The sequence below is a fragment of the Gopherus evgoodei genome, chromosome 1, assembly GCF_007399415.2.
Source record: "Gopherus evgoodei ecotype Sinaloan lineage chromosome 1, rGopEvg1_v1.p, whole genome shotgun sequence".
In the NCBI taxonomy this organism is placed as follows: domain Eukaryota; kingdom Metazoa; phylum Chordata; order Testudines; family Testudinidae; genus Gopherus; species Gopherus evgoodei.
Genome location: NC_044322.1, coordinates 275,852,401 through 275,871,392, shown reverse-complemented (window position 1 = coordinate 275,871,392; position 18,992 = coordinate 275,852,401). Strand labels below are relative to the sequence as shown.

The window sequence follows — 18,992 nt, the reverse complement described above, 5'->3', positions numbered from 1 at the left end:
GGGAGATGGCAGAAAAGGGAGTGTAAAATATCTGTTGGGCTTTGGTATGAAAGCCCCTGCTTTTGATGCTGATATTACCTGTGTGCGTCACTTAGATTCGTAGACTTATGGTCAGAAGAGACCATTATGATTGATTAATTACAGTGAAATAACACTGAATCTAAAATCCTAAACTCACAACAGTGTTAATCACATCACTTTCTTTGCTGGATTATGATCTCTCCCAAAGAATCCCCTCCCCACCTCCTGCCCCAAATGCTCTCACCCATGGAACTCAAATAAAAATAAGCAACCAGGAAAAGCCATTTGCAGGAGAAAGGGTTAACTCGATGGACTAATGGTCTGACCTGATATGGCAGAAGGCAAGAGACCAGATTTCTGTAGGGTGACCAATAGTCCAACCTGGTGCTGCCAGTCCTACATTTCCAGTTGACCTCAGAGGAGGCATTCATGTGGCTCATGGCACGGTTAATGTTTGCAAAGCACTTTGAACATGAGCAGCGCTATAGGGTGTAAATGCTAAATCTAATTATCATGGCAAACCATTATCTGCCAATCACTGGAACTAGGGATGGAGCCAACCAGTTCTGAGAAAATGAGAACCATACCAAAATGTTGCCCAAAACACAAAATCTGAACCCTTTAGAGAGGTTTGAAATAATCCTGTTGACTTCTTTTTGGTTTGTTTTCCGTTTAATTCCCTCCCAGCACCACCTTTGAGCTTCCTGGTTCCTGCTGCAAACAGGGTGAGGGGAAAGTACTGAAATAACCATCAGAGACATGCTGCTCTTGCCAGCTGCCCAAAAACCCTTGGGAAGTACCAGAAATCTTGCAAGCTTTCCCAGCGCCAAGATTTCTAAACCAAAGCAGTATTGGAGAAGTCTCTCTACCACTGGGTGATGACCCAAACTGAACACCCAAATCGATGGCTAACCCCATCACTGGCAAGACAGCAGAATGTCTTGAGGCCCAAATTCCACAGACAGATGCTGGAACAGAGTTTATAATCAAATGGGGAAGATGGTATACTTCCACCATGGCATGAATACCCTGCTGGCAAGGATCGAGATGACATGCCAGCATCTTCAATTCATTAAGATAAACGTGACAGTGGTGGTACTGGGGCAGGGGAGGAAACACAGTGCACATGATTTTCTCTTGCTCTCCCATTTGCACGGCCTCGACCTGCGTAAACCGCTTCCAGATACACAGCTTGAAAGTCATAGAAAACAAACAAAACAAAAACAACCTCACCCCACCCTCCCTCCCACCCTGGTTGCCCCACGACCTGAATTTTCACGAGAAGAGAAACATCAATTTATACAAAATGCAATAGAAAAAAATATTTACAAATGAAATGAATGCCTTCTTGGTGGCCACTGTCAGTGGGCTCTGACCAGTCGCCTCGTGTTCTGGATTGCAGATTGCTAGATTAGTTCATTTGGCTTTTCTTTTAAAGAGAGGAGAGGGAAGGAATGAGCAGGTTCCTTCCCCTGATACCATGAGTGGCAATTCAATGACCCTTCAACTCCTTCCCCTATAATTTCCTCATTGAAATCTAAACAAACTTCCCATCCTGCCCACCCTCTCCTCACACCATGAGACTTTGCAGCCCTCCAGCCCCAGCTTTAAAAAAACTGAGGTCTTCTGTTGGCTTAAAAAAATGGAAAGATAGCAAGATAAAATCACCTGGGGTGCAGTGAGGAGTGTGAGGGAGGGAGGAGTCTCAGCTCAAGGAAATGTTACTTAAAAAAATGGATGCATTCCTCTGTTTAGGGTCAATTCTATGTGCCACCCCAGTCAAATGTGGGGCTTTTTTTTAACCATCCCTCATGCGAATGAAGGTTGGCAGGACAATGGGGCAGGTCCATGAAAAAAAGTCAGGGTCTGTACCACAATTTTCAGGATGGGAGGTGCTGACCTGGGGTCTCACCTCAGTTCCTCCTGTTAAAGAAGACAAATGAAAGGGGAGGTGGACATCTCGCTCTCACCATCACTCCCTTTAGTTTCATTTAGTTTGCATCTAAAATGATACAATGGAAAGAAAACCATTTTTACCAATACCATGCGTGCTGGGAAAGCTGACTACAGTGTTAGGCTATTCCAGCTTAGCACCTGTGCTAGTATTTCTCTCTCTTTCACACACACACACACACACACACACACACACACACACACACACACTCTCTCTCTCTCTCTCTCTCTCTCCCCACCCTTCCACCTCTAGTCTTCAGACCTCATCATAGCTGCTGTGAGTGTTGTCATTTATTTATGTCATTCCCAGCAGCCCTCTGGAAGACAAGCCATGTGTTTCCACAGCACATTCAATAGCAAATGTAAGCCTGTATTCAGCAAGTGCGCACGTACGTGCTGCAAGTGGGCATTTAAGCAGTCCCCGGCTGCTGCCATGCTCACACGTTTTCCTCACACCTCCTTTTCCCCTAAAGGCAGACTCAGAACACTGTACCACCATCAGCAGGGAGAGCCCGGTGCCATTTTGTGACATCGCAGGGGGAGGGGACGGAGAAGGGATCAGGCCCCTTCCTGACCTGCCCCTCTACTTTTACATTGGCCAAAACAAGGTTGACATCTCCTGAAGTGGCAGGGTGGCAGATCTCCACTTCTGTCTCTCCCATACACTCACGCTCTTTGTCTTTTCCCCAGCTTCTCAACCTTTGTCCTGCTGGGTTTGTTAGCTGAACACGCACTCAGTGTGTTTTCCCCACAGACTTTTCAAGTATAGTATGATCGTGCATACCCACCTACAAGCCGACTCACCTTATAAACTGCTCCCACGGTTTAATTATGTCCAAAATTAACAATGAGTTAATTGCTAATGAACAAGCCAAGTCTTACCTCCCACCCTCAAGCTTCTCTCGTTTTAGTGAAGGCAAGGTCATCTCCCAGGCTGCCTGACTTCAGTGTTGCTTTCCCACCCCAGACCCAATAGCCTCCCCGACCTCTCCTGTTAGTCTGGCACAGATGTGCTGGCTGCGTTACCATAATGGAACCACCAGCCAGCCCTGTGTACAAATCACCCTTCCCGCCTCCAGAAAATGATTCCAAATTTCAGTGTAAATCTCTCAGTGTATATGCAAATACATATTTCAGCCCTAAACCCCCATAGTCTTCATGAAAAAAAAATTAAAGAGAACCTCAATATAATCAGTATGTAAGTGCATCAAGTCAATCCCACATTATGTCTCCTTCATTTTATCCATGTATTCAATATTTTTTCTAAACAGTTTTAGGAAGATTGCCTGATAGAGCATTTTCCTTTGTGTCCATTCCACCTCTTCTGCTCTCTCCTCCTGTCACACATGTGCTTGCGTATCCTTTCGCTGTTTGGAGTTAAAAAAAAAAGAAACAATACGGTCACAGTTCCTGCCCACACATCTTCCCCTGCCTCAGCCCAGACACGCACCTTCTTCTCCACCTGGGACACCCTAAGCGAGGATACCAAATTCTTACATCAACAGAGGTGGGATGACCAGGAATGGAGGAGGAAACAGGGAGTGGGAAAATGGAAAGAGATAAAGGGGGTGGGGAAAGAAAGAGGTGGCACTTGTTACCAGTGCTGCCCTAGAGAGAACTCAGAACAACAGTGTTCCACAAAGAACCAGGAGAGCAGAAAATGGGCACCAGATCTGACCCCATCCTGCCCTCCCACACTCCACATTCTCCCCTGCTCCCCACACACTTCCCCTCACTCAGACATCAGACTCAATACTGGAGAGTTTCTCATAAACATGCCCGTTGCTGGAGCCGTTGAAAGCCCTGGGGTTTTTGTTGTTAGGCACACAGGGGTTGGACTGGTTCCCTATACAGATGTCCTTCTGAAAACGGGCTGGCACAGCCCCGTGAAGGGCTGAGACCACTGGCTTGTTGGTGGTGACAATGGCTCGGAAGTCTGGCCTGGCTTTGGGCCCACCTGCCACCACAGGCTGCCTGAAGAAATAGGATTTGCTGCCATGGAGCAAGCATTGGTCATCCCCAAAAGTGGGGATGAAAGGGTTTTGTGTGACTCGGTCGGGGTAAAGTGACTTGCTGAGCATGTAGCCGCTGCTGCCTGGGTTGTTGTGGTGGTGGTGGCTGGTGGCGGGCACTGAGGACTTGTTGTTGGCAAAAGCGGTCTCACTGGATGACATGTCAAACATATGGGCATAGGGGCTCCCCTCCAAAAAGCGGCCCTTGTCCTTCAGGCTCACGCTGCGGGGAGCCAGGGCTGACTCATCCTTCTGCAGGTCCACGAAGGTGTCATAGGAGTGCTGCCGGCGGAGCTTGTTGCGGTTCTTCTTCTGCACCTTGGAGGCAGAGTTAGATGGGCTCTGAGGATACTTGGAGGAGGTGGCACTGGTCGTCACTGGCACCGGGGCAGATGGCTGGTCCAGCTCTTGGAGAGAGTTGTCCTCGCTGATGTCATAGAGGTTGCCTGCCTTCTTGCAGGCCTCACACCGGATGCAGGGCTGGCGGGTGGAGTTTTGCCCCACCACTGCTGGGGTATAGTTGTGCAATTTAGAAGGGCAACTACGGCAGAAATTAGCCCCTGGCCGGTCTTCCCAGTCTAGATTGGTCAGGTTCTTCTCCCATGGTGCTGGCACTCCACTCACAACACCATGCTTGTGGTCGTTGGCTCCTCCAAAGTCCGCTGACCCATGTTTGTGGTGGGCCCTGTTGGTGCAGGACCCTCCGCCCCCTACAGCATCGCGCTTGAACTCATCTCCCCGCTCTTTGTAGATATCCGTCAGGTCCACATGCTCCCAATGCGGTGAGTTCTCCTTGGTCCGGAACTGGTCCAGGTAGAAGTCCCGTAGCCCTTCCTTGTCCCTAAAATAGCGCTTGTGGTCTGGGGAGCGGGGCAGGCGCCTGCGGTAGGCCAGCTCGATCTCATCAAACTCCCGCCGTGATTTGGCTGAAGCTGGACGTTTCTTCAGGCTGTCCTTATACTGCTGTTTCCGTCGCTTGGCGGCGTTGCCTTCGATGTTGCCATAGGTCACCGTATGGGTGGAAATATCAGAGACATCTGAGCGGATCAAGTCATCATGGCCCCCTCCGCCACTGTAGCGATCGTTCTTGAAGGAGAACTTGCCATAGAGGTCACCTAGCTGACTATGCTTGGAAGGTGGCAAACCAATGTCCAGTGGCTTCTTACCAATGGACCTGGGCTGAGCGGAGAAAGGTGGGTTGTCACAGTCATACAGTCCATCAATGGAGCTGGTACTGCCAATGCTGTGGGGCCGATGGTGATGGTGGTAGTGGTCCTGATACACATTGTTGTCCTTCAGTTGCAGGTTGCCAAAGGTCCGTTCTACTTCGCTAATGTAGTCACTAAAGAGGTTCTCCTCACAGGGCGGGTTGTTATAAGACTTGCAGTCAGAGTGGGTGAAGCTGCGGCGGTGCTCAGAGATATCGTAGACTGAGGATTCACGGCGGATGAAGTCCAGGGCACTCTGCGGTGAGCCATTGACACCTGACAGGTTAGCCATATTCTTTGCTGTGCGGAGCAGGCGTAAGATGTTGGAATGGGTGTTGTTCATGGTGGCTGTGGGGGAGTTCATCGCTGACTGGTGGTCCTCAATGGCTACCCCATGGATGCAGCTGTAGATACCCTGAAATGAAATGGAGCAGACAGAGATCAGTGCTTCTGCAGGTGGGCAGAAAGAAGAAGACACGGGGCTGGGAGAACTGAGCTAAAGGGAGTCTGAGCCAGGGAAGCAGAGAAAACGGTTTGTTTTCTAGCATGGGACCCTAGAGTTCACCAATCTTGCATCACTATGAAAAGAGGTCAAACCTGCATCTATCAACACTGAATATTCTTTCCCTCTGTATCTTGCCCCCCCTTTCTGTTTTTTCCTTCCTCTCCCTCTCTCTTCCTCTACTTTGCTTCCTCTTGTTTCCTCTCCCTCTCTTCTTTTCTCCAATTCACCTCCTTTCATCAATAGAAAAGTTTAGAGAGGAAAGACTGCCTTGTGTTAAGCTACTGAACACGGACTCAAAATATCTGGGTTTTGTTCCCAGCTCTATCACATGGGCAAGTCACTTAGCCTCTCTATGTCTCCAGCTATCAAAGGGGAAGAACACTTCCTTTGTCTATCATTTCTATTTCGATTACAGTATAAGCTCTTTGGGATGGGGACTGTCTCTGACTAAGGGCATGGTCAGTGCCTAGCACAATAGGGCCCTAGTGTCAATTGGGACCTCTAGGGATTATCCTAGTATAAATAATTTAATTAAATATTAAATGATAATAATGATAGTTTCCATTTGGGAAGACATTCGTTTATTTGGGGTAGAAGGAATCAATACCTCACAAGATAAGGGTCCTCTTCAAAAGCCATTAATTCCAAGGACAAAACTATCTCCCCTGAAGTATACAAACAAAGCTCTCTGATGTCAGTGGGAGTTACTCGAACCCAGCAGCTGGCACTTTGGATTCCAAGATGGGCATCAGAACCACAGATAATGTCTGTGAGAACAGCCGCCTCAGAATTGGGCAAACACTGAATTTCTGTGTGGATGCAAGGAGTTCAGGATAGTCTTGTTTTGCCCTGAAATTCAGTCTCAGACATCATTGAATCAAGCTGGCCAGGGACTGGTTAAAAAGGAGAAAGCTTTTCTTGTCATCTACTTGGATACCTTAGTCATCATCACAGATTAGAAAAGGAAATGAGAAGAAAGAGCAGGACCGATGAATGGGTTTTAGCTCTTCAGTGTTTAGCTGAGTATGGCACAACAGGTTTTTTTAATTACTTTCAAGTTAAATCTAACACTGATGACATAAAACATAAGAACTGCCACACTGGGTCAGACCAAAGGTCCATCTAGGCCAGTATCCTGTCTTTTGACAGTGGCCAGTGCCAGGTGCTTCAGAGGTAATGAATAGAACAGGTAATCATCAAGTGATTCATGCCCTGTCACCCATTCCCAACTTCTGGCAAATAGAGGGTAGGGACACCATCCCTGCCCATCCTGGCAAATAGCCATTGATGGACCTATCCTCCATGAATTTATCTAGTTCTTTTTTGAACCCTGTTATAGTCTTAGCCTTACCAACATCCTCTGGCAAAGAGTTCCACAGGTTGACTGTGCACTGTGTGAAGAAATACTTCCTTTATTTGTTTTATACCTACTGCTTATTCATTTCATTTGGTGACCCCTAGTTCAGGAATCAGATTTTGACATCCTTGGAAAGTGAAATCCTCAATTCAACTGCAAAACAGACATCAGCAGCGCAAGATTTCTCCATGTTTCCCCAACCAGTGCATCTCAGCCATGACACAGAAGGACCACTTCTATGGGTGGGAGAGTATTCAGATTCCATGACTCATTCGTCATTTGCCTCCTTAGTGAGACTACCAATCTGGGGTCCAATTAATGTCAAATGTGAGGTGAACACCAGTTTATTATAAAGTGGACTGACCACCAACTCATTTCACATAGTGAAATACGTCATCCAACAGCTAGCAGAAGGTTAATGACTTTCAGTCGCCACAACCAGGCCCAGATTTGTACAGATAACAAAGAGATAAAAGGATCTGCATTATGTTAATAATCTCTTGACATATCCAGTTCCCCCACCTGCTCTCCAACCTGGCATAAAATTGAGACTGGCTATACAAGAAGGACTTTGTACTCCTATTGCCCATTCAACTGAGCCATCTAATTCCCCCAAACAATGTAGCACACTTCATACAACCACTTTATTGTAACAGGGATGGTGATATCAAAAACACAGAACTATAACCTCATTGCAGAATGGAGTAGAAGGAAATGCCAGAAGCAGGAAGAAGAGTAAGAAAGCTCTAAATGGGGCACAAATATTATGTACAAGAGGAGAAGAAGGATCACACAGAAATGACTAGCTGGAGAAGCTCATTTAGAGATAAAGGACACTCTTGAAAGGGGAATGTTTAAGGTAGATTTTGCACTGAGTGAGTGCTGAGGGCAAGTGGCTATCCTTTTTTCCAGGGGCTTGTGTGTTGGTCACAGTATGAATTTAGATTAGGGACCTCCTACTGCTCAAAATAATCACAAGACAGTGCTGATTTCTCACAGAATTATTTGAATCGATCCAACACACAGGACAATTTAAGTTTGGTGTTCTAACTAAGACCAGAGGAGAATTGGTTGATGGAGAAGAATTGCCACAACCTTTCCTCCAAGAATTCAGCACCCTTTCAAACAATTTTGGAGGGATAGAAAAGTTACATTAACTTTTCAATATATTGTTTCCCATTTTCACGACTGCCTCACCATTACCCAAGAGAGAGCAGAAATTATGAAACACTGTGAGGAAAAGGTAGTTCTCCCAAGGAAAGTGGTGGCAACCCTTGTAACATTGAAAGCCAGAGTGGTCAAAATGCTGGACAATATAGTGGAGGCAACAGCCCTATGCTGGCTGTGTGTAAGAGAGATGGCCAAGAGAATCCAGTAGGACTACCCCATTTCTAATTTCTATAACTATGTGGCTTAACCTTCGCACTGTTCCTTTCATTTTCTGAAGACACTCACCCTGCTGATGGAGAAGACCATACCAGGCTTGCCAGAGCAGACGCCTATGAAGCAGTGGCGGAATTGCCAGTAGAAGAGATGCTCACAGATGAAGGTGATAAGGCTGAGGGCCATGGCTGCCCCCAGCATATAGAAGACGCCTGCCATGTTATCTATGTCCAGTTGGCTGCTCATTACCTCATTCTTTTCATTGTGACAAATTCCAGTAAGCCAGAGAGCTTCCAGCTCTTCCATCTCCCCTGGAAAGAGACAGACAGATAGAAGGAGATAAAGTTGAGTCAATCCTGCATTGGCTGAGAGACTGGAGTAGAAGTGGACTAGGGTAGGAGAAGTTGACTGGATAGGTCTTTTCCAATGGCTGAGCCCTGTTTGCACACCAGCTGTCTGGTCTTGGGGGCTAGATGAACCAGATCACTTGATGATTGATGGGGGAAGTTTTGACTGGTTGGATTAGCTGAGCCAGTTTCCATTGACTGGGTGAACTAGGCCAGTTGCCAGCTCTGCAATATTTCCTGTCACCAGGCCAGTAGAGCATATAACAGATTAAATAAACTACATTCCTTTAAGAGGTTTACTTATTCTAAAACTTTTGACATAGCATTAATTTAACCTTAGGAAGTTTCAGTTTTTATTTTCTGTGCATTTTGAGGGATAACTTCAAGTGCTTAGTTCCAAACACTTTACTGAAACTTTGATCAATTTAAAATTTTTGCACTATCAGGAAATAAAGCCTGAGATACCGAATGCAAATACTTGAACATTTACTTACTGTAAAAGTAAAGATTTTTAAAGGATTCAGAAATGATATGATAATATATAAGAATTATAACATTTTATAAAACTAAGTTTTTGTTAACTGGCTGTAAAGCAGGATTGAATGTAAAAGATGACACCAATTATCTCCAAGTGCAGTAATACCTGGTTTTTAACTTTCTCTTTCGGTAAATTTCAGTGAAATGGGGGAAAAGGTTATGTTTTGGGGTAGGAGAGAGAAAACAGTTACTACTAGCACAGGTCAACAAATGAGCCAAAATGTTTATGAAAATCTTTTAGGCTGAAATTCAAAATGTTGATGAAATTTTTCACTGAAATTTCATATTTTAAAATTTTTCAATCAACTCTATAGCTGGTCAAAAACAAACTGACACTTTCACAAAAATGTTTTCAGTGTTTTTGATTTATTTTTTCCAATGTTGTCAACATTTCAAATTTCTAACCAGCATAAAATTATTGCCAATTTATGTCAAGTAACAATAAACATTTCCTAGCTTAGATTTATTGCACACTCATCCCTAGTACAGGATTTTCAGGATCTATAAAGAGATTCAAAAACAGAGAGATACTCTGTCTTGGGAATGCTTTTCATGCTTCTGGGGAAGATGGGAGTTACTCACACTTTTCAGAATGAGACACAGACAGGGAGAAATTCCTCATATTTATATGATGTCATATTGCAGTTAGAAGCATTATGGAATTTTTATGCCTTCCTCTGAAGTATACAGTATTAGCCACTATTGGAGAAAGAATACTCTACCACAATGGTGTGCAAACTTTTCCAGTCACGCCACCCCCCGCCCACCACCATTAATTGAATCTATCTGCACCACACCTCCATTACTTCTCAACCAAGACTTCCTCAACAGCAGGCTGCTTCAGCGTTGCAGGCAGGATGCACCACTAAGGCAGGGCCAACACCTGCCCCTTGAATTCTCAGGGTAGGGGAAGGCATGTGCAACGGTCTCCGGGGGTGGAGCCAGCGCTGGGCGTGGAAGCTGCCAGGAGCGGAAACCAGTGCAACAAACCGACCCCTGTGCTGGATGGTCCACTGAGGTGAATCAGAGGATGGAGGTGGTACTCCTTCACCACCCCGTGGGGGCTGGCCTGGGCCCCATCATGCAGGGCTGACATGAGCCACCTGGTGTTGCTGCTCAGCCCCCTGAATGTTCCTCCACACACCGCCTCAGGGGGCATGCCCCACAGTTTGCGAACCACTGTTCTACCAGACTGATGGCCCTCGGTTCTGTTAACCTATGTCAATTCCTGTGTTCTTCCTGTATTTATTATACCAGACTTTTTTTCTGATTTTAGACTTCCTATTCATTTACAAAATAAGATCAACATTTTTAATTTTCTAAAAAAAAAATCCAGAAAGGAGTGGGGTGAAAGAGAGAGAAAAAGAAGAAGAAGAAGATTCTAACAAAAAGGAAGCTCCAATCCCACCAACAATCCACCGTTTCTTTAAAGTGACAGTATTTTGTCCACTGAGGATTGGGGCAAACCAGCTTGTATACAGTAAAAGCTGATCAGATCTTTCAGTACAGGTAAAGATGCCCAATGGTCTGTGATGGGATGTTAGATGGGGTGGGATCTGAGTTACTACAGAGAATTCTTTCCTGGGTTCTGGCTGGTGAGTCTTGCCCACATGCCCAGGGTTTAACTGATCGACATATTTGGGGTCGGGAAGGAATTTTCCTCCAGGGAAGATTGGCAGAGGCCCTGGAGGTTTTTCACCTTCCTCTGCAGCATGGGGCATTGGTCACTTGCTGGAGGATTCTCTGCACCTTGAGATCTTTAAACCACGAATTGAGGACTTCAGTAACTCAGAGATAGGTTAGGGGTTTCTTACAGGAGTGGGTGGGTGAGATTCTGTGGCCTGTGTTGTGCAGGAGGTCAGACTAGATGACCATAATGGTCCCTTCTGACCTTAAGTCTATGAATCTATGAAAATGTATCCCTGAATCCCCAACTTGTTTACTTATTAATTTATTTTTAGGTTTAAGAAAGTTTAGTTTTCTCTTTCCTCCAGGCATGTTTAATTATTGATCACATGGGTGTTGCACAGCTTGGTGCTGCCTGAAAAACACAGGCATACTGGATATAACTACTGAAAGCTCCATTCTCACTTGGATTTCTGATTATGGCTAAAACCAAGAAGTGCCAAAAATCTGACAAGGAAAAGCCTGTTTTCACAAGATTTCCAGAGTGAAGACATTGAGATAAACTTCAAATACACATCTGAACTTTTGGAGGCTTATTCTCATTAAACCTTTGGAACTTGTGATATTAGCCCTGAAGCTGTTATTAACCTTCATAAAGCATACCCAACTGTGTGTGTCAGCCCCATCCCTCTCCCAATGTGCTTTTTCACTATTCTTGCACTGTTTTCCAAATCTAAGATGTTAGGGTCAGGGAAGGAACCCCATTTCCATTCAGCCAGGATCTGGAAATTTGAGAGGAACCCCCATACCTCTTTGCACAGACCACTTACCATCACCAAAAAGTTGTAGAATGGCAAGATCTACCTGACGTTTCCAGCCCGAGTCCTTTTGGATGGCAATGCCATAGCCAGTGGAGGCAAAAACCTTCCCACTACCAATCGTTACCAGCTTGCAGCCTTCATCTCTGCCAGCCATGTAGTTTAGCACTGCTGCATCATAAATGAATGCATCCAATTTCCTGCCCGGGTGCAAGGAAAAGGGAGAATACAGTAAAGAAAAGATTCTGTGTGAGTTCAAATCATTGCACATAACTGAAACGAACTGCTGATACCAAGAACAGTGGCCTTAACTAGGTAAGGATGGAAGGAACCCGTCCAGATGGAATACTGTATGTTGCCACCTGAACCTTCAACAGGAACTGAAATCCGAGATGTGAATCTTTTTTGAATTTGAGTTAGATTAGATAAGGACTCATCTCTCTCTCCCTGACATCCAGCATGGTCTCCAAAGAGGCACTGTGAAGGAACATTAGAACAGAAGTCTATTACTGGGTCAAGGCTGAATGAAGAGGAGGCTGAAGGGAGGTCTATGTTCATAATAATATCTGGAATTTCTATAGTGCCTTTCACCCCAAAGGATACTAAAGTACTTTCCTGAATACATAAATACTGCACAAAAAAATAGGACTTGAAGTAAGGAAGAAGGCCATTTCCAACTGATACTGCTGATGTGACTTAGCTAAGCAGAATGTAATTATTCAGATTAGATTTGGTCAGGACCCTGAATTTAACTTCTATGTTACTGTGAAAAATCCCATGGGATCTTTAACTGTGACAAGTGGTTAGGACAGCAGTCTTACATCTCACCATGAAGACAGTGGCTTTATCATTACAGTGCCTTGCTAGCAGAACACGGAGAAAAGAGTTCAGTACAGACTCAGAGGAATCACCAACACTGATGCTATATGATTACATGATAGGGTGGATACACTCCAGAGATGGCAGGTAGTAAAACAGTCTGTTGGGAGCCCCTCTCTGTATCCCAGTAAAATAATCTTTTTTTTTTTTTTTTGGCAGGTACAAGGGGGAGCAACTAGGGAAAATACCTGAACAGGAAATTGGATCTTCCAAATAATCAGATAGCTGAGGAGTAAATTCTACCACTAAATAGGAACCAAACTCATTTTTTACATATGACAAAAGACCTTCCATTTCCCACATACACTCACAGCCACATCATCGTTCTAATCCACTGTAAGTAGATTTCCAGGATGGCCAGTATCCCAATACATGCGCCTATCTAGAGTGAAGTCTGTTTCAGGGCATTTAAGTGTCAGGGATGACATCTCTCCTGAAAAGAGTCCATTTCTAGGATGACATCTATCTCAGGGCATATATATTTCCTGGATGATGCCTATCCTGACATGTATATTTCCAGGATGGCATCCAGAAACAGTATAGTCATTTGTTATGGGCTACGCTTCTCTGAGCCTGGCAAATAGGTTAGAAATGTTCAGTCAATCTAATAATTAAATTGGCTGAACATCCCTTAGTGCTTCAGAATAAACCTTATCAGAAGGTGCAGGGCCTTGCAAGCCAGAGTGAGGCTCAAGGTACCAGGATCTTTTTTACACAGGGTGGGGCCCAGAAAAGTAGAGGGAAGTTTAGCAATGGGAGGAAGAGGGGCTTTATTCACACAGAGACCTGCAAACTAGATATGGCTTCTACCTAGCTCTTGCAGGGGAGCATAGTGACTGGTAGACCTATGCAAGTTGTTCAGAGCAGATAATTTAGAAAACAGAGAGAGAAACATTCACTGGAAAAAAGTATTTATGAAGAGACTCTGATTTTCACAGATCTGTTCAGGATTCAAAAGATTTTGGCAGGCACTTTATGCAAAGTTTTTCTACCCTATGGGTCATTTGCAAACTATTTGCTTTGACTATATGCCGTTCACTATACAATATGCATTACTGCCATACTGGCGTGTGACTTGTCAATCAAGTCACATTGTATTGCTTCTGCTCCCTAATTGACTTCATCTTTTACAAAACAGAGGAGGGAAATCAAAGAAATTTCAAGATGATTGTACAAACACTTCTGGAGCAAACCTTGGTCCCACCCTGCAAGCTGCTCTGCATAAGGCTCTGCTTGTAGGGAGCAGCTTGCAGGAGTGAAGCTCTGGGTACTAACAAGTATTCACAAGATTTTCTCCTTCCGCAAATATTCTTACAAACAAAAATCACGTGTACAAATGTTAGAGGAAAACTGACAAAAAAAGTTGCAAATAGCATCAAGGCCAAATCACTCTGGCAGCTGTCATGGTGGATGTCACTTATGCAATAAATCATGGAAAATGATCCTCAAAGCCCCAGACACACAGGAAAAGAAGCCAAGCTCATGGTATGGACAAGTCTGGAAGGAGAAGGCCTCACCCAGTCTTCAGCGAGAATAGGGCATCGTCCACCCCTCTCTGGTTGAACTTCACCATGTAGCTATGCATTTCAGGGTAGTTGTTGCGAATGTTCCTCTCTGTGCTGCCATTGGGAACCGTCCCAAAGCGGAAAGGGGGTGAGAAGTCGTTAGGTTTCTGGAACTAGAAAGGCAGAGAAAGAAAATTCCTCAGAATCTTTCAGTAATAATCAGTAATTTGCATGAAAGAACCCACTTTACTAAGAGAGAAAATATCTGTAGTGACACTGAAGTTAGCCCCAACCTTCTTTTAAGGTTGAGTGGATATTTTTAAAAAAGAAATTATATATTCTCCTATTTCCAAACACAACAGCATCTGGCTGGTGCCCAACTATCAGGCAGCAAACTTATCCATCTAGTTTCACTTTCCAACCTGAAAGAAGTGCAAAAAATAACCAACCATCATGAAGGAAAAAGATAAGTTAGATTTTTTTAACACTCTTCATTTTAAAAAATATACACAGGTAAGAAAGGATTTTCAGTAAATACAATATATTATTTTTATCCTGACTATCACTTAATTTCAAAAAAAAAAAAAAGAAAAGAAAAGAAAAGAAAAACGAACCATTTTTCACCTCTGTGCTTCCTGGGGCAGAGAGAACTGAAATAATAATGAGGAAAGGCCCTTCTCACAACACTTCCACCTCCAGTTTGGCAAACTATGAGTTTGCTTTCTGCCTTTAGACATGTCTCCTGACTCAACATCCCACTTCTGCTGAAGGTATGCCCCTCACTAATAACAACTGATGCCTGAGGGCTGGTCTACACTACGGGGGGAAATCGATCTTAGATACGCAACTTCAGCTACGTAAATAAAGTAGCTGAAGTCGAATACCTAAGATCGGATTACTCACCCGTCCTCACCGTGCGGGATCGATGTCCGCGGCTCCCCCTGTCGATTCCGCAACTCTGTTGGGTTGGTGGAGTTCCGGAATCGATATAAGCGTGCTCGGGGATTGATATATTGCGTCTAGATGAGACGCGATATATTGATCCCCGAGCAATCGATTTTAACCCGCCGATATGGCAGGTAGTCTAGACGTAGCCTGAGACAAGGATGGTGGAAGTAAACCTCCAAACCTCTTACTGATTCCAAGAAATACACTCATTTTAAAACTCCCCCATGACTGCAAGGCAATAAGACTTTATATGCCACTTGCTTAACTCAAGTCACAATCAATGCTCTCTGGAGTTTTATGAGTAGAAAATTTACCACTGTCAATTATCAAGACTCCTTAAAATCCATACAACAGGGAGACAGGAAAAAGCACAGAAAATTGCAAGCGAGGAACCTAATCAAAGTAGTAAAGAAAAAAGAAATCATGCACTGATCAGTCAGGTCAATGGAAAATTCCTTCCTTGGTGTTGCAGAAAAGTATTTTGCATGGCACTCCCTGTTTAGTACCATCTTTTGATGGTCCATTGTGGGGGTCATGAGAGGCAAGTTCAGCTCTTGGTGTTGTTGGAGAAAAAACTCAGTTCTCACTTTTTGGTTGGGTGCAGCATAGTCATATACTTTATTTTCTCAAGCAATTGCATACAGGGAGGAAGTGCCCTAGGACACAGGGTTTCCCACTCTTAGGCAGGTCTCTCCACAGGTAAACAATTACAGCAAGCATTTATACTCTTTAATACATACAATAATAAGCAACAGCTGCATTTTGTTTATACATAGGCCAGCTTGATATCTTATTTTTCTCACTTCTATTTAGACGCCAGTCTACATTCCTCATTATCGACACAAGGTCGTAACAACTTCTCACACAGTTCTTTCCCACTCGTTTCACACAAACCTCGATTCTACAAATCTTGTGTTATTAGGGTTACAGCTAGCCTAACTCTTGCTAACAGAGACTGTTATGCATTAAGATCCCCTTTGAATCCCTGTCAGTTCTTTCTCTACTTCCACAGTGTAATGACCAAACCTGACCAGATATTGTTGAGATAACAGACTGGCTGGTGTGTGAGTATACATAGATGTGTACCACTGCCCTCTACTGCATGTAATATGTCAGATACAGGATGTGTGTGCAACATTGCACTCTACTGAACAGAATACATTCTATGCACTGGCTGTGCTAGAAAAACTTTTCTTTTAGGTTGCAACCAGACAGCGTTTGTGTGCACCTGCATGTGCCAGTACCCTTAGTGGCAGGAATACATCACACCTATTTATATATATGTATCGGTCCTCTCTGCTGTCTAAGCTAGGGAATCTTTTCCCTTTAGTTATGATGAGATGGATTGCCTGGTGGGTGTGCGAGAGAAAGATAATGAATGCATCCACCGTTGCTCCTCAGCGGATGGGAAATGTCAGATCTGGTTTCTAAAACACAGGCTGATACTTAAGAAAAAAATGCATCTCAAAAGTTCCTCCCAATGGGAGCAGACAAACTTGGAACGATCAAAAATTGTAATAAGAGCAAAGCTTGATAGAAAAAAAATCACTGCAGCATGTTCAAGTTATTATTATTAAACCTCATCGTGGTTACAGTGGTGACCCAGGGCCAGCCAAGCATGGGGCTCCATTGTGCCAAGTGCTGTACAAACAGCGAGTAACAGACACCATGAGGCGAACTGAGGCTCAGGTGCCAGACATTGGGTGGGCGCCATTAGGACCCAGAGTGTAGAAAATTGTGTCCGCTGCTGGTGCATATGTATTCTGTCTGCTCTAGATGCACAGAGATGGTGGAGTGCTGTGCTGGAGGAAGGAGGGCACAAGAGACATAACAGGCAGGCAGGAGAAAAGGTGAGAGGAAATAATAGAAAGCAGCAGGAGCTGCAAGGGGAGAGAGGAGGAGGAGGAGCCTCTTATGTACTTCTCTAGCACCCCCAAGAGCCTGGACTGATTAACATCAGCTTCTCAGGGAGCTTCCTGTTTCCTGCTGCTTCCCTGAACCCACTTGAGGAGAACAGGGAGTCAAGTGAAGTAGTAGGAGCCAGTTAGGCCCTTAAGACGCTGATATCTTCCCTCACTCAGGCCCTGCTACCAGCCTGCTTATTTGTCCCCTTCAATTGAGTATTGAGAGCCGCTATAGCTGGCACAGACCAGCAGTCATGAGTGAAAGAAGAAAACATCCCTCTGAGGCAGCATTCAGAAAAAGAAAGAAAGCAAAGGAAGCTTTTCTATCTAAGCAGGAAGGAGCTCTCCTGAGGTGCACAGACACAAATGTTCACGGTGAGCCTTCCGGCCCCAGTGAGGAGGTGAGTGGTGAGGAGATGCCTGGTCTTCCAGTTAGTCAGAGTGCAAGTAACCTGGCAGCTACTGCAGCATCCATATCTCCATCTCAAATGGATGGAACCATGCACATTCCTGAAGAAAAGTGTAGATCAGAGAAGAGTGTGGTGGAGACACAAGAAACAGCTGCTGCTGAGTTTAGTTCCTTAAGTCTAGATGATCCAGGACTGTGGACCCATTTGAGCAGTATACTGAAGGACTTTCTTGTACTGCATGGGCCACAGCAAGTGAAAAATTTCATGTTCCCAAAAAACAATGAAAATAGACGTTTCCATCCAATACATTACTGGCATAAAATCTCCAATGGTGACAAAGTGGAGAGGCCATGGTTTATGTATTCAAAACCCCAGAATGCTGCATACTGTTTTTGTTGCAAACTCTTCCAGTATAATGTTCCAGCCACATTGGGTTCTACAGGAACAAAGGACTGGAAAAATCTGGATAGAAATCTGGCATGCCACGAGAAGGCAGCAAATCACCAGAGAGCATTCCATAGGTGAAAAGAGCTTGAGATGAGACTAAGATTAAAGGTCCACCATAGATGATCAGCATCAAGAGAAGACTGCATCAGAGTCTCTTTACTGGCAAAATGTTCTGAAAGGCTCATTGCCATTGTGAGAATGCTTGCTACCCAAAACCTAGCTCTGTGTGGCACTTCAGATCAGCTGTATGTGCCAAACAATGGAAACTTCCTTCAAATTGTGGAGCTGATGGGTGAGTTTGATGCTCTATTCCAGGAGCATCTAAGAAGAATCACCACCCAAGAAACATACACACACCACTACTTTGGAAAAACAATTCAAAATGACATCATACAGTCACTGGCAACAAAAGTAAAACAGAAGATTGTGGCAGATCTGAAGTCAGCAAGATATTACTCTATTATTCTGGACTGCACACCTGATATCAGCCATACGGAACAAATTACTTTAATGGTGTGTTTTGTAACAACAACAGAACCTAGTGAAAATGTCCCTGCAATGCTGACTGTCAGAGAGCATTTTCTAGAATTTATTGACATTGATGATACTACAGAAGCTGGTATGACAAATGTGCTTCTTAAAAAGCTGGAAGATACGGGAATTGCGGTAGCTGACATGAGAGGTCAAGGCTATGATAATGGTGCCAACATGAGAGGAAAGACCAGAGGAGTACGGACATGGATCAGAGAGCTTTTTTTTTGTCCCATTCAGTTCTCATTCATCAAACTTGGTGGTCAGCAATGCAGCATCAGCTTTTTCATGTAATTCAAAGAATCTGTGTATTTTTCTCTGCATCAAGTCATTGATGGCAAATTTTGAAGCAACATCTGGGAACATCCTCTCTGACACTGAAACCACTGAGTGTCACACGATGGGAAAGTCGAGTGGAGGTGATAAAGCCTATCAAAAACCAAATTGGGAAGACAGATGATACCATAGTTGCCATTATGTAGGATAATACTATGACAGGAACTGTTCCTGGGAGAACAGTGGCAGAGGGAAATGGAATTACCAGAAACATACATAACTTCAAATTTCTGTTTGAAATAAATGTTGTAAACAAGAGACTCAA

The 18,992-nt window shown here is 44.3% G+C and overlaps 1 protein-coding gene across 1 annotated transcript in view; it reads right to left on the bottom strand.

Moving 5' to 3' along the window:
* Positions 1-2,175: 2,175 nt before the first annotated feature.
* Positions 2,176-18,992, bottom strand: part of GRIN2B (glutamate ionotropic receptor NMDA type subunit 2B) — a 306,554-nt gene continuing 289,737 nt past the window's right edge. Inside the window, exons 11-14 of the mRNA XM_030548129.1 lie at positions 14,164-14,324; positions 11,780-11,967; positions 8,512-8,750; positions 2,176-5,609 (exon numbers count right to left, since the gene is read on the bottom strand). Coding sequence (XP_030403989.1) covers positions 3,711-5,609; positions 8,512-8,750; positions 11,780-11,967; positions 14,164-14,324 — 2,487 coding nt within the window. The 3' untranslated portion in view covers positions 2,176-3,710. The remainder of the gene's footprint in view (positions 5,610-8,511; positions 8,751-11,779; positions 11,968-14,163; positions 14,325-18,992) is intronic.